The following is a 16,795-nucleotide window of genomic DNA, read 5'->3' as shown; positions in this document are numbered from 1 at the left end:
GATAATTTAGATAAAGATATTATGTGAAAAAAGAAACAGACTATGTTAAGCCAGAGGAGAAAAACAAGTTCGCATTTTGGAACAGCAAGCAATATGATATAGTTTAAGAATAGATAAACAAGAAAGCCCTGAAAAAGAACTATACTATAGAAAGTCTAATAAACATTTCTAAAGATTTTGAACATTATCCTGAAAATTATGACTTGCAATCAAGTAATTTTAAGCACAAAAGTAATATAATGATGTTTGGAAGATCACTCTGAAGTTAGTTTTGTTCGTCATCTCCCATACAGTGAGGAGTGGTCAAATGGGGACACCCCTAAAAAGGGAGGCCAGTAATGTGCATCTCCTGTGTAGGGGGGGGGTGTCCTGAGGTTTCCATGGAAACAAGAAGTGTGGGTCCCTCCTACCCTCCATGGGAGGGCAAGCCCTACTTGTTGTAGCGCTGTGATTGGAAGCAGCAATCAGTGGTGAGGAGGAGGAAGAGGAAGGAGGAAGAAGAGGGAGGAGAGGGCCTTTACAGGTTCCTTTAATATCTCTCTCTAGTACATCCTCCAGACCACCTACATACCATCACAACTGCCATTCCAGCAGGTGTCTGTGCTCCCACAGCCTGCACCTCTAAAAAAAAAAGTCCCTGAAGACTGTAGCAGTAATTGAAGCTTTCGGAGTCATCAATGATAATTTTGTATAATCTTTTAAAATCTGTCACTTCAAAAAAAATCCTAATGGTTTTCTAATAAAAATAGCAATGACTATAATTCACAGATGGCTTACTTTTATAGGAGTGAGAATGACATTAACATTTTAATCTCAGATCAGAACACTCTGCATCTAGGGAGTGCACAGGGAGAGGGCTCAGTAGGAGAACATTTCATTCCCTCCTTTTCTACAGTGTGAGAGAGAAATATCTTTCTATAAGAGAATGCAACTAGAATCAAGAATGTAGGTGATCTGAACATTTGTTCTCATTCGGATGAATCCTAATTTGTTAGATGTGAGACAGCACACTAAGGCACTGATTGCAAAGTAACTTCATGTGAATTCATTCCATAGGAAAATTAAAATGGCCAACACATTTCTCCTAAAATTCATGTGATCCTCTCTGAGTTTTTCTGATAAAGATTTCTAGATTTATGCTTCACTAATCCTTACTATCAGTGATACCAGAGGACTGAAGGACTAAAATGCATTATTCAGACCAGTTTCTGATGAAGAAAATCAAAATACTGCTGAAGGGCTAATTTGCTACAAATATGACAACCCCAAAAGACCAGCAACTGTCAAACAAATGGTAACATTTTTTTAAAATATATTTTATTGATTTTTTGCAAAGAGGAAAGGAAAGAGATAGAGAGTCAGAAACATCGATGAGAGAGAAACATCGATCAGCTGCCTTCTGCACACCCCCTACTGGGGATGTGCCTGCAACCAAGGTACATGCCCTTGACCGGAATAGAACCTGGGACCTTTCAGTCTGCAGGCCGACGCTCTATCCACTGAGCCAAACCAGTCAGGGCAAATGGTAATATTTTCAATGAGCATCTCCATATCTTGCCAATCCACAAATAAATTATATATGGTAAAAAATGTGAATGGATATGAAATAATGGATCAGTCCATTGAATAACTGTAAAGTATTCCAAGTAGGTGAATGAAGAACTTTCTAAAACTTTCTGAATGTGATGGCAGCACAATACCTAGCCATTTCCATGAAGTCTTTAGCTCAGTTGAACAGGATACTTTTTTTTAAATTTTGTTTTATTGCTTAAAGTATTACAAAGAGTATTACATATGTCTTCCCCCCACCCCCCCCTTGACATTCCCCCAGCCTCCCCTACCCCCCTAGTGTCTTATGTCCATTGGTTATGCTTATATGCATGCATACAAGTCCCGCCCCTCCCGCCCCCCAACCCTCCCCAGCCTTCCCACTGTAGTTTGACAGTCTGTATGATGCTGCTCTGCCTCTGTATCTATTTTTGTTTATCAGCTATAATGGTCTTTATTATCCATAAATGAATGAGATCATGTGGTATTTTTCTTTCATTGACTGGCTCATTTCACTTAGCATAATGCTGTGGTACATCTACACAATGGAATACTATGCTGCTGTAAAAAAGAAGGAATTCTTACCGTTTGCAGCAGCATGGATGGAACTGAACAGGATACTTTAAATGTGGATTCAGAATTTAATTCACTCCCCCCTCCCATTGAACCAGATGCCTAGAAGCCCTCCTTACTTTCAAAGCCCTTGGTTTTACCACTGCAGGGAGAATTTTTATGGACATACTAGTAGCTACACCAAAAACCCACCAGGAGCTTTGAGAGCTGGCCTTTGGTTCCCAACATTACATGTGACTGCCTGTCTAACATCCCACCTTCCCTCGCACATGCCCTGTGCTCTCACACACCCACTCCTCTCCTCCCTTGCTATTATCCCGACCATGGCTCCCATCAAAAACTGCATTTTCCTGCCTCCAAGTCTGGCCTAACAGATCAGCCCTGTGAAACACTCAGACTGCTTCTCAAGTACCCACAGTCAGAATCCATGGAATCGCTAATATATACTGAAAAAAATCCACTTTGCCCTCCATATTTACTCCCCTTCTAATTTAGCCTACATATGTAAGCTGAAAACTGGATATTTTCTGACAATAATAGCTTATGATTTCACTTTTTCTCCCTTCCTTTGTCTCAGTAGAGGAGAGGGGTCAGCTGAATCACTGCTGCCCAAACTTTCTTATGTCTGCACCACTTGTGGACCATTTTCACTCCATTTCTTTTTCCTTTTATTTCCACCATCATTTATTCTATCGCTGACTGATGTCCATGACTTATTCACAGATTTTTGAATGACTTCTGGGTCTGGCTTCTATTCCCATCGTCCATCATACGTTATTTCCATCCTTGAAGACATTATCATCCATCTCTATACTCATCTTACACCAGCACTTCACAGTTCCTCATCTTCTCTGTCTAATTCAAATCCACCCTCCTCACATCCCTACCACTTGTAAGATCAAGAATATATCTTCATATTTTTGAGAGATATGAATATATAGATAATGATAAATAAGCAATGCATATAATAAGAGAAAAAGGATCATTCAGAGGATGCTCTGGGAACACAAATGAAAGTCATAAAAGCCCTACTGTAAGTAAATAAATGAGTATCAGAGATCTAATAATGACGGTGGGGTTTGGCTCCAGTTATAAAGGATAAATAGGGACTGGCCGCCAGACAAGCAACAGTTGTATAATCTTCCAAACCCAAACTGTTGTGATTGCCTTAGATTGTCTCACTTTGCTAACAAACTATTTCCCAAAGCCAAGCCCAACAATCCATTCTCCTGAAAAAGTAAGGACTTTATAGATTTCAAATAGAGCTTCAAAAATTATTTTTATAAAAATTAAGTCTGATCCCCTTTAATTCGTTCACTTTAGCCACATTGCTCATAGGAGAATGTCCATGTTTTCCTGTAATACTCTTCACAATTTGGCCATTAGCTACATCTGTAATCTCTTCTCTCGTCACTCTTCACCCATCTGTACCCCCAAGCTCGTTTGTCATTCTCTGCTCCTTGCCTTTCATATGCTAGTTTTTCTGCCCCCATTCATCTTTTTCCCATCATGCCTAGCCACCCTGGAAAATTCCTACATACCCTTCAATGCTAAATGGCTTAGATAACATGCTTCTGAGTGAATCTTACCTGATTCCACCTTGATCACCTCCTCCTCTCTGATGGTCCTTGAAAATAACTCGTATCATCACACTAAGCATGTATTCTTGCTAGATTTGCTTACTGCAGATTTTCCATATGAACTCATTAAGGAGAGGAACCTCCTTTGTAACTCTAGAAGAATTCTCAAGGTAAACAAATTTGGGTTTTTGAATGGCCGTTAGAAATGTCCCTGTAACAGATCTTAGTCTTCTAACTCTTTTCCTGCATAGGGTCTCCTTTTAAGTATGGAGGTGGGACTAGAATCCAGTTCTCCTGGGTGCATTCTCTAGGTCTCTTCCCCTTGTGTTCCTTGCATTTGTTAGTTCTCCTAATTGTTATTCATTCCACCATTTGTGGAGTCTTGCTGGCTATCACTCTTTTAGAGTTTCATTTTGGAACTCAGGTTTGCATGAATTTTGCCTTTGGGGTGTAGTTTCCCACAGTGAGTAACATGCCACAGTCAGGGATGAACAGAAAGATGACATGCTCCCTCCTTCCCAGTGCCTGTCTCACAGATTTGTTCCGCAGTGCTCACAGACAGTACCAACTGCTCTTCCTGTTGACTGCCAAAAGAAGTCAATAGTCGGGAAGCAGAAAAAAGACTGTGAGTTATGGAAAATAACTAAGGAGAGAGAATGGCAATACAATGGGGGAAAGAAGTAACAACTCTGTAGCCACCCACCTAGGCAAATGTCTCAAATTTCAACCAACTAAAAAAACAAAAAACTAAATGAAGAAGAACATCTAGTCAGCCAGAGGCCTCTGAAACAGAACAGTAGTTGAGAGCATTCTCTGTTGATCTAACTAACTACCCTGGCTACCACAGTATAAGATTCCGGTCCCAATTCCGTGTAAATGGGTGTTTCATTAAGACAACATGGCTAAGGGGAGAGTTAGAAGGAAAGATGGGAAGTAACAAAATATGTTTGAAGTAAACTCCGTTTCCATATGAAAAGGTTCATAAACTGCCTCTGGCCACGTACTCTGAAGACAAGTCTGACCTATAAACCTTTCCAGTACCTAATGATGTGTATATACATGCAAGCCTTGGGTGTCACTGTGATGTATGACACAGGCTGTGCGGTGTTATCATTTAATGTCCTCAGGTCATGCTTGGGAGCACACATGTTAGTCTTCCTCTTATTTTAACAGTGTTTGTCTCAAGTGCTGAGAATATGATTATGAACATATTACCAGGTTTGCCTATGCAGTATTTCCTCTTTATCTAACAGAGCATCACCTCCGAGCTTCCACAACACTTTGTGTCAGTATTTACCAGGCTTTTCTGCAATTATTTTTGCCTGCTTCCTCTGAGAGACTGTGAACACTTACATTGTAAAGGGCATTCAGTTCCATGAATTCTTAGAAAACGAGCACAACATACAGGAAAATTATTTTTTTAAATGCTCGGCATGGCTTATTGTTGTGTGTTTTTAAGAATTCTCTTTGGTAGCTGCTTTCATCAATAGCAGCATGATTGGACTAGCTCGCATACCACTAACCTTTTTTATGGAAACGAATTTGGGGACGTGATGAAATTTTAAAATTCTAGAGAATAAAGCTCAATGTGTACTTCTGCTTATGCAGATGACTAGAAAATTATTGCTCACGTGACTTTGTTGAGTCTTTTTACTTTGATGTTGCAGTTCTATAATTGCAGCTATATACATTGATCTATAATAATAAAAGCATAATATGCTAATTAGACCAGACAGCCTTCCAGATGACCTTCGGATGAAGCCAGGGCTGTGAGGGAAGCCCGGGTCCCTGGTGCCAGAGGGAAGCCTGGGTTCCAGGTGCCAGAGGGAAGCCAGTGCCGGCAGCCAGGGGAAGGAAGGCCTACTCTTGCATGAATTTTGTGCATCGGGCCTCTAGTTTATAATAATGTACAGTTTAGTAGAAAAATTAATTGACATGAGACAATTTTGTGTGACCTCTGTATGTTTTGTTTGGGTCGTTTTGCTTGGTTGTTTTCCTTTTTTGTAAACTTAACCACCCTGCCCTGGGTTGAGAAAAGAAAAGGATCACAAAGGAAAGTTAGAGGTCTGGCTCTGCCAGTGTGAAAATTCATACGTGGGGCTGGCTGTATCTTCTGATAAAGAGGACTGGATAAAAGGTGCAGAGAGTAGCCAGAGAACACATATGCGTAGCCCATGAGCAGACAACAGAGTAGTGAAGCTAGGGGAGTGGTGGTGGGGGGCTGAGTGGAGGTGGACAAAGGTAGGGGAGGTGGGGGACATCTGTAATAGTGTCAACAATAAAAAAAGAGTCAAAGCCAGTCAGTATTTTGCACTACATGATGCAACTGCCACAACTGTAGTGTGTAGGCATTTGCAAACATTGGTGACAATGTGTACACACAATAAAGAGACTTATTAGAACAAAATTTGGGTGATTGGGATTAGGTGTTAGTAGTGTTAAAAAATAATAAGGGAGATGTACTGGAATCAAATTTGTTCGCTTTGTTTATTCTAATTGTCTTCTGGAAAAATCTCTTGCCTGCTGGTTTTCTCATCATCATTTTGGCATATCCGGGCTATTAAATGTTTCCTTGCTGTTTATATTTTAGATGGGAGTCCGAAAAGTGTTTCTAAAATACTGCCATGCCAACCAGCTCAATGATTTGTGCCTACAGCTGCAGAGAAAAATTATCATCTGTCAAAAAGGTAACAGTGCACACTAACATATATGAACTTTTGTGAGTTGTGGAATAGAAGTCTAAATATCAGTGGGATCTACATTGGAGTGAACTGCTCCATCCACTCTATGCTGCTACTTACGGACACTTTTCGGGGGTTTAGGCAGCACTGTGGCTTAGTTTGCTCTTTACCTGTGTGTGAATCAGTGTATGCAGACACTACACGGCTCATGCTTTATGTGGTAGTCATTTCATCTGATATTTTGTAGCAGATTTTTATCTAAACCACAGTTTGGAAGAAGAGCTATGCCTACCCTAGGCTTTATGCATCCTCTACCTTGCAAATATTTGTGCTTATTGATCCTGACAAGAAGCGTGTACCTTTGAACCCACAGTGGTACTTAGATCCAGCTAAGAAGCCAGATTCCCAGCCAGTTCAGTCAGTCAATTGGCTACATCATATTTTATGTGATTCTGCATATGCATGGGAAAATCCTGGACTTTATTTTTCCTTTGTGAAGCAGTGATGATATCTGGAGCATTATATTTGATAGCAGATAACATTTTTTGTCATTTTAACTTTGAAATAGTTCTTTAGAATTTCTTTTCCTATCAAAATCCAAGCGACCATCAAAAATGGCTACATATTAAAAATCATAACTATGCCTCACATAAAACATATATCTTTAATACATTTTTAATTTTCTCAATAATTTAATTATGCATTATAAATACAATTATCAAAGAAAGGGAAAACGGAAAAAATTAATCCATGTGTTACTGTTTGGTGGAAATGTAATGAGCTCTCTAGTATATTTGAAGCTGTTCAAAGCTAGCAAAGACATTTCACAGGATGCAGAAATCAGTTTCATTCTGTTCAGGGCTCTATCCGTTTGAAACCCCTGGTTTCATCCAGGCACGCCCCTCATTAAATCTCCAATGTCTTATCATTTTCTGATGATAAAAAGTACTGCTACATTCTGGTTCCTCAAACCGTCTCATTCAGAATAAACAAGTTCCATCCAAATAACGCTTACAATTCAGCACTTCATTCTAAGTAAAAACATTCATCTTGGACCTCTTGGACCCCACAGGTGGGCAGTGGGCACTCCCTCCTGCCTACTTAGGCTCATGCGCACCTGTGACCCTCCAAATCTGACGAAGGGGAGGGAGAGAGTGTGGGGACAGAGCAGCTCTTCTGTCTGACCATCTGCAGTGTGACCTGGCCCGGGGTTCCTCTGGTGGGGTGATCAGGTGTTCAATGGCGATTTGGATATGTGGGCACATTTCAGCACTTATCTGCACTACCCACCTGAGGACTGGCAAGACCTCTCCTTTGGACAGTCACTTATAATCCCCCCTCAGCTCCCGGGTACCCCATGGACATTATCCGCCCAGGCCTCTATGCTGTCTAAGAAGTCTCTTTAAATGACTGCAAGCAGACATTTCTGTCTTGCAAACCATGTCTGGTGCTGGAGAACCACACCCTGGGTCCTGACAGGTGTAGCTTCTCCCCGCAGAGCTACCCTGCATTCAGGGCCTGGCAGCAGCCACTGATGCAGCATCCGTCTTCTCAGGGGTCATGCGCCGCCATGTCCTCCAAACTCCAGAGTCATATAGCAAGTTCTCGGGGTGGTCCTCAGAAGCCACGTTCACCAGCCTGGAGGGCGGAGGCAGTGGGGGAGGCCTGGGTTAGGGAAAGGACCCACCCTCAACTCTTGGCAACTGTGGCTTCTCTGTGGGTGATGATCAGCTGGCCTCTTTAATTTTGTCCTTCATCAGTGTAGAGAGAGGCTGGGGTCACAGGTCTGTTTTGGACCAACCTTGGCAGTTCCTGTTTGTGTGGCCAGCCCTGACAAACCACCCTGTGACCTGAGCATCTGCAGCCTCGGCACCACATGGGATGCTTAGAAATGTAGCTTTTCAGGCCCCACCCCAGACCTCCTGAATCAGAAGCTGCATTTCCAGCCTCAGCTGTGATTAGAATGGGAAGAATCCAATTTACAAGACCAGTGTTCTAATCACTGCACTATGGAGTTAACTGAGAACCCCATTTATTATCATGTTATATGTACATAGAAGGAAGTATCCAATTCTCCTGGAAATGTTCCTTAAATATAATTAGAAGAATGTGTCCCCTGTCTTCCATCAGGGCTGCCCACTAGGAATTTCTTCTATTCTGTTACAAAGAGAAGTTGCTGTGCCCTGCTGACCTGAAACAAAAGAAATGAGCAGAACTCTAGTTATCTCTTCACCTCTAAAGATAAAAAATTGAGAATGGTCTACAAAATGGCATCAAGATGAAAACCATAACTTCCTATGGCATAAATGAAATAAAGTATATAAAAGCATTTTTTTAAATTATAGGCTCTTAAATGCAAAGCATTACTTATTGATTTTTCTTTTTATATCTCTTGGAATAGTTCCTTCAGTACTTTTTGCTACTATGAAATTTACTCAAAATTTATATGATGTGGTGTCATTTCCAGTTTTTCAAGAGTTCTCATTTTTTTTTCTTTGGGGGGGGGGAGAAAACTGTTACTCTTAATCTTAAATTAAATTATTTAATCTTAAATTATTTGTAACAGAAGTTTCTCTCTGACTATATATGTTTACTTTGTCCTGGATGAAACTTAAAATCTGAATACTATAAATGTCATAAAAGCAGTCTTTTAAAATTGTCAGAAAGAGAATAAGTATCAATATATATTGGAGCAAATTTATTTTTATTAGTTGTCCCTTGTTAAATATACCAATTTTTAGCAACTGGTGTAACATGTTTAAAGAATTTGGAAAGGCGCTAGTATGAAATGTGAGAAAATGGAGTTCTCCAAATACGGGACCATAGATTTCTGGGCCATGAATCCAGGGAATAGCTCTGCTGATGTCGGAGGTCACAGGAAATCTGGCATATCCACATTAATATTCCATTTATTACAGGAGATTAAACAGCTTGGTACTTCCAAAAGTCAATGTCTCAGTTTTTGGTGTTTTGTTTTTTATTGGTGGGTTGTTGTTTTTCAGTGTAATAGAAACAGCAAGTGAATGGGCCAGTTTGAATTCTTCTGCTTTCTCCCAGTGTGCCCATCACATGGTTAACGCTTATTCCGCATTTTCTCTTTCTATAAGTCTGGTTGTACCTTTTACTGTTTAATTTTCCCCCCTTTAGATTAGTGCAGCATGACTGTTTACAGTTAATTCAGTACCACTGCATTCCAAAGTAGCTAAACAGTTAGTATTGCCATCGGAAGAAAAACCTGAAGCATTTTAACTGCCTGCAGAGTGTTTGCCTCTGAAGCCGTAATTGTGGAAAGTCGTGTGCAGCTTTCCACCTTGTAATCAAGAAAAGGCATCAAGTGAATGTCAGAGATAACCCACACACTGTTCTTCAGTAGCCACAGACTATTTTAAAGCACTCAATGTTTCACAGCCTTTTTTTTCTTCCCCTACAGACAAGAATAAAGTGATTTTGCTACACTCATTGGTTTTCCCTGAAAGTATAGACCTTTTTAAAATCCGAACAGTCCCTTCTAATCTTAGAAACTTAGAATTGGAAGGGATGGCATCCCAGAGTCAAAAGGACCCAATAGTAATCACTCTCCCTGCATCTGTCCACAACATCCACAAGCAGGGAGGGCCATTTTGCTCTCATGAACTTGCTCAGGGACTGGAAGCAGAGTCCCCTTCTCAGGATGCAACCTGATCCATTTATACCCTGTGCTCAGTGTTATACAAAGTTCTTCCTCACACAGATCGCAGGCATGCTACCTTGGCTTCCCTGTTGGTGATCTGCTCTCTGCAGAGTGACAGATCATGGGATGTCTGAGTGGTTAGATGCTAAGGGAATGAGCTTGGCCTCATAACCAGAGACTCAAATCCTGGCTCTTCTATTCATTGATTGTATTTGCTTGGAGGAAGATACATTTAACCCAGAATAAACATTTACTGACATACTCTAATCTCGTATTAAAAAGGGAAATCAAAATTCAGGAAATACTAAAGGCAAAAATCCTTAAGCTGAAGGAGGCTATGAACATATCTATAGCTATAAAAAGCCCAGAGACCGAACGGCGGAATGACCAGAAGGACCTGTGGATCAGTCGCTATGATGCACACTGACCAGCAGGGCGCAGACGCTCAACGCAGGAGCTGCCCCCTGGTGGTCAGCGTGCTCCCACAGTAGCAGTGTCTCTCAGCTGACCGGGATGAGCTGGGCTCCCACAGCAGGCCAATCCCTGCAGGCCACGCCCCCACCAGTGCACGAATCCTTGCACCAGGCCTCTAGTTGTTTATAATAAGTGTTACACACTGTAATAAGGCCTTGCTATGCTTCTCTTTGTCTACAGAATGGAGATAATGGAGTATTAATTATGATTGAGTGGGGGCGGTGAGTGATCGAATGGTGTTCCGAACACATGGAAGTGCCTTTAAATTGTGCTCATTGTTTTTATTTCAAGTCTTACATGTGTGCTGAAATTAGCCATTTCAAAATGTGTTCACTCACTTGTTTCCCCCAATTTTTACACATTTTTCTACCCCTGCTTCCTCAGAGAGCAGGGAGGATGTCCTATATTTCTACACAATCTCTTCCTAGAGTTGTAAGTGCAGTGTTAGTTTTTCTAAGGGTTAAATCACAGTCCTATTAACAATATGTGCATGATGTTTTCAAAGAGTGATTCCAGGAGCCTCATCATTTCTGTTATAATATGATATAATGAAAGATAATCAGTGTGTCCCAAAATGGTCCAGTTAGAGTCAAACCCCAAAATTCTCTGGGGTTTGGAACTTGTTTTTTTTCATTGACTTTAGTCCAGTCATCAATGTCCAGCCTCTCAAACAAACAAAAAAAATGTGGGAGCCTTATTATGATACTAGAAGCCTGTTGCACGAAGATTCGCGCAATAGGCCTTCCTTCCCCTGGCTGCCAGCACCGGTTTTCCTCCGGCCCCTCGGGACCCTGGCCTTTGGTCCAGCTGCAGCAGAGAAGCCAAGCCTCGAGGATAGGCTTCTCCCCTCCGGCTGCAGCAAAACTTGGCTTCCCTGCTCCAGCCTCAGCGGAGAAGCCAATCCTCTTCAGTCTTCAGTCTTCAGTCTTCACTCCGACCGGAGTTTTCAGTCTTCGCTCCTCGCCTGTGTATGCAAATTAACCACCATCTTTGTTGGGTTAATTTGCATACTCATCTGATTGGCTTGTGGGTGTAGCGGAGTGACACCAATTTGCATGTTTCTCTTTTATTAGTGTAGATTACTTGCATGACCTCATTCAGTTTAAGGATTTGTGTCTCTAGCGTTATCATGACTGAATTTAGATATTTTTTAATGCAAGATTAGAATGTTTTAGTACATTTTATTCTGAATTAAATATCTTATTTTGTAGTTGCTCAGACATAAATGTACTGTGACTTTTGTTGGTATGGGTCTGGGTTTTTCCGCTTTTGCTTCTCTCCCTGACCCCTGATTGCATTCTTTTATGGGGAAGTTATAAGAGGATTTCTGGCACGCCAGCACTTGCTTCAGAAAAGAAGCATCAGACAGCAAGAGGTCACATCCATCAACAGCTTCCTGCAGATTACAGAGGACATGGGGCTGAAGACCTATGATGCCCTGGTCATTCAGAATGCTTCAGACATTGCCCGTGAGAATGACCGGCTCAGGAATGAAATGAATGCTACTTACCACAAAGAGAAGTTGGAGGCCAGAGGCAAGCAAGAGGAAGGAACCAAAAGGTAAAGGCAGACAGTGTGCAACTTTAATTATCTATGTAATTGATTCAGTGGCATCAAGAAAGTTCCGATAGCCCTTAATGCAAAGTTCAATCAAATATGACAGTAATTACGGGAACTGGCAAGTATGTGCCCATCCTTTATTTGAAACCTCGTAAAAACCAAGAGGATGCTTTTCCTCTGCATCCTCTTAATGAAGTAAATGCTACATGTGTGAGTTTAGTCCAATGAAATAATCATTGCTTCACTTACAATGCTTGCATCAATCACTTCCCTTTCAAGCACAAAGTTTTAAGGCATCTGATATGTCTGTCTTACCTGGCTTCTCCACATCTTTATACAAGTGCCATCTATACCAGAGTCTCACTCTGAGAAACTTCTGGAAATCTAATAAAAAAAAAATGGAGAAGCCACTCTCAAAACAGAAGTAGTGAAACCAATAAATGGTTGTACAGATATTTTCCTTAGTGAACTGTCTCATTTTCTTTGCCAATAAGGAACACTTTGGGGAGAGACTCTTATTTTAAAGTTCACTTTGGAGGCGGAAATAGACAAGTGGAGACCACCTGATCCTTCTCCTCTTTATCACTCGTGCCTCTCCGTAAAACATGAGGACTCCTGTGGTTCATAGTCCCCTCCCCGGGAGGGCAGGCACATGGGTCCCTCGGATCCTAATTCACTGTGTCAAGGAGATGCTTGTTTGTTCCACAGGAACTTGGTAATATCTAGTTCTTTTTCTCACTAAGAACTGACTCCCCTTTGCCTTGAATGCCTATGTCAAATGATTTTTTTATTGAAGTGGAAATGGTAATATGCCTCTCACTAAGTAGCTTAAAATATCTCAGTGATTAAAAACTGGAAAAAAAAATCCCTTTGTATGGAAAACTGTAATTAAACATTACAAGGAAAACAAATTATCCACTGAGCGCCCTGCTTTTATCTTCAGCTAGTTCGTTTTCTACACGGGCGTCGGGCTCTGCCTTGCGGTGGATCCCAGCCCTGTTGGTGTGCTGCCATGCAAAGATATAATTATTAAAACAAATGCTCAGAGACCCCTTGTAAAATGGATGCATTGGCATCTTGGTGCTACATGATTATATTGACATATGAAGCCAGAAGGAATTTTTTTTAAAACCAGATAACTATTAATTTTATGTGACTTCCAGAATAATGTCTGTTATTTTCTCTGCTGGAGCTAAACAGCCACCCCAATTTCTCAATTTGATTATGTGTTCATTTGCCTGATGTAAAATTAAGTGAAGAAGTATTTGTCTATTTTTTTTGGATACCCACAGTTTACTTGGCATTGGACAACCAGAAGGAGTGACAGAAGAAAAATAATAATTCAGCATATAATTAAATAATTGCCAATGAGGTTTAAATTGTTAGGAGAAAAGAGAGAGAGAGAGAAAAAAAAAAGTAAAACTTTGATAGTTTTAAGTATATGTTGTTTTGCAAGGGGAAGTGGTGATGAACTCCCAGCATCTGATGCATCAGCAACTCTCTATTAAGATGGGTTCTCCAGAAATGATCATCCAGATTGAAATTCTGGTTTTCTGATTTGCTTAATAATCAGAGTGTGAAAAACTCATTCAGTGAATGCCTGGTGGAAAATGTAAGCACTCCTTAACAAGTGTTGCATTTGTGTGAGTTTATTTTGTTTTGTTTTTTGCTTTCGTGTCTTCAGTGATAATGATGAATCTCCAAGGTGCTCGTTTATCAGAAAGCAGGGGCTGGAAGGATGGGGCAGCTTTCTCTGGATGTGTGGGTCACCAGAGTGCTGCCCAGGCATCCTTCAGCCTCGCGGGGAGGGCTGTTCACCAGAAAGCCTTGGTTAAGTCTGGCTGAGCAGGTTCATTGTCACCCTCTGAACATAGTGCATCCGGGCCTCTCTGGGTGCTGTCTGTGTTTTGTTCCCCTCAAGAACTGAAGACAGGAGTGGACCCAGGCATTTCCACTGCAGCTCCGTCCCAGTCCCCATGGCTGCGGACAGCCTGGTGCAGTCCCTGGCTGGCTCCTCCACCCGGTCTCCTTCTCTGCACTCGGTGTTCAGCCTGGATGACAGCAGTGGCCTCCCGTCACCACGGAAACAGCCTCCGCCCAAGCCAAAGAGGGACCCTGCCACGCGGCTGAGCGCCTCCTATGAGGCTGTGAGCGCCTGCCTGTGGGCCGCAGCCAAGGAATCATCGACTGAAGGTTAGCCACAGGGAAGGAGGAAACCGGCTCCTTGGGTTATTGATGCACTGACTTCCGGTTTTTGAGAGCCCCATGGCAGTATTGCTACCCTAATATATTTTTAATAGGAATAAATCCAATTGTTCGCTTGCCAGCGGCTCTTTAATCATTAAATATAAATAGTCTGTATTCAAATCTCTAAGCCTCTTAGGAAAAAGCTACTTATGTATCATTTCCTTAACTCCCGTTCCCACTTCCACATGAATGAGGAGCTGAGCCTCAAATCAGAGCAATTCAGAACATTGGTCGCCAGTCCATGTGCATTTTTACTAATTTTAGCCTAAACAAAAATGTATCAGGATTCCCTATTATCACAATCCCACTAAAACTTGAGCTTGCTTTATTATGCAGTAAGTGAAACAGTTCACACAGATGAGAGTCACGATATGGCAGGATTCAGTTAGTGAAACTTTTGGAACTAAATAATAAAAGTCTCTGCATTTGTGTTCTAGAATTATTTATGCAAAATGGGAAAAGTCACACTTTACTCACAGTCAGGTATCTTGTAGATGAGTTCATGAGACTTATTGCTTAATTATTAAGTTTTAAGAGAAAGCACTTCTTTGCAGAATATTTGTTAATTTCACAGATTTTATCTATCACCTACTAAAAGTTAGGTCCTATTCTAGGCGAGGTGGATACACCATCAATGAAACAATCAAAACCACTTTTCCTGGTGGATTTTTCATTCTAGGAGGGGAAGACAAATGGTAAACATAATAAACTAGCAAAATCCATTGAGTATCTTAGAAGATGTTGCTGCAGAGAAAAATAAATATGGTAAGAGGTGGTAGTGTGTCGGGGGTAGTCAGAATTCTAAATAAAATGGCTGTGCAGGTTTCATTAGAAAAATATTATCTGAACATAAGATGGAACACAGTTCTTTCCATAAATAAATGAACCAAAAAAAGCGCAGGGAAACCATAAGCTCATCTTATGGAAAAAGAAGGCTGACTCCAGGAGCCGTGCAAAATCCATGGGCCAGGAGCCTGGAGCAATGAGTACACCCTCGTTATCTTTCTTCCAAGATGCCTTGTGCCAGTCACTTTAAGAAAGAATAGATTTTTAGAAGAATTTTTAGTTTAAAAAATGTTGCTGTCATAATGTATGAGTCATGATGCAATAATGCTTAGATGGAGGTGGAGGCGAAATTTATAACTTTGGGGAGAAGAATCCAAGTATGTATCTTTAGTGTCATGGCAATAAGGACAACAGGAAGTGAACATGACCTTAGGGAAATCCCCTAGAAGAGAGTGTTCAAGCTGGTATAGAGGTGTACACAGGACCTCCCTGAAAACATGCACACAATACTCCCAATGCACACAAGCTAGAGGAGGCTCCCCCTCTAAAAAAATCAGGAAGCCACTCCCTGAGAAAGTAGACGAGCTCACATTTCCACGATTATTACTTTGAGGCCTCTGTATTTATGGTACAGATTTCAAAAAGGTGTGATTGAAATATGAAGAAAGTTTTTTTGGCATATTGAAATAGGAAGAACAGTATTTAACAGTCTAAGACTAACGAGATGGAGATGTAAAGACTCAAAATAGCATCAGAAATAGAAAAAAAAGACACAATACCAAACAAGGTTGAAAGTTACAGTGTCTATAATATAAAGCCCCCTTCAAACTTGAATGCTTCAAACAAGCTCTATAAATTTGAATAAGCAGGTCTCAGAAAAGCTGGTAAAGTCTAAAAATGCTTTCTCTTTGTGTGCATATTAGGAGACCGATTGCCCTGAAGGTGAGATTTTAGAGTAACCAAGTGCCAAGTAGTCACATCGTTGTGAAAGGAGACAATAATATATATATATATAAAATAAAACCGAGGTCTCTCATATGAGCAGCAAAAAATGTCAATTAAGAAAAATTATTCAAAAATCATGGGATAAAAATATATATAAAATAAAGTGACAGAAAAAAGATGAATGAAGAAAATGCACGAAAGTCTACAATTGCAAAATTCTGAAACTCCTTACTACTGTAGGGAATCACAAGTCTCTCAAGATTTGCAGTATAAAATACATGATGTGATTCCTTAGACTCACAAGATTTTTATGTAAAATTTAATTAGAAATTAATTTCAGCTCACATATGAGTAAGGTGCGTGTAAGTGTCTCCACCATAGATCACACCACAGTAAATTCACATACTGGAGGTGTGTAGAAGGGCCACTCCATAAATAAGTTCCTTTTTTCCTATCTATGATACTTACTCATTTTCACAATTTATGATTCCTAGTCCTGATGACTTTACCATCATCACCATATCTCCTATGGGTGCAGATGAATTCCCACATTTTAGAATATGTTCTAAATATATATTGAAGAATAAAAAAATTAACCTGCACCCAGCCAGGGTGCTTAGTGATTGACCTTCTGTCTATGAAGCAGGAGATCATGGTTTGGTTCTGGTCAGGGCACATGCCCTGGTTGTGGGCTCAATCCCCAGTGTGGGGCGTGCAGGAGGTAGCTGATC

The 16,795-nt window shown here is 40.8% G+C and overlaps 1 protein-coding gene across 2 annotated transcripts in view; it reads left to right on the top strand.

Annotated features, from left to right (window-relative positions):
* The window catches only part of MYO16 (myosin XVI), a 417,071-nt gene that overhangs the window by 317,248 nt on the left and 83,028 nt on the right, over positions 1-16,795 (top strand). For both annotated transcript variants that reach the window (XM_036301819.1, XM_036301818.1), the window contains exons 28-30: positions 6,292-6,388; positions 11,840-12,086; positions 14,008-14,279. In XM_036301819.1, coding sequence (XP_036157712.1) covers positions 6,292-6,388; positions 11,840-12,086; positions 14,008-14,279 — 616 coding nt within the window. The remainder of the gene's footprint in view (positions 1-6,291; positions 6,389-11,839; positions 12,087-14,007; positions 14,280-16,795) is intronic.

The sequence above is a fragment of the Myotis myotis genome, unplaced genomic scaffold (assembly GCF_014108235.1).
Source record: "Myotis myotis isolate mMyoMyo1 unplaced genomic scaffold, mMyoMyo1.p scaffold_m19_p_3, whole genome shotgun sequence".
Lineage (NCBI taxonomy): Eukaryota > Metazoa > Chordata > Mammalia > Chiroptera > Vespertilionidae > Myotis > Myotis myotis.
Note: the sequence above shows the minus strand (reverse complement) of the source record. Positions and strands in the feature narration are given on the sequence as shown.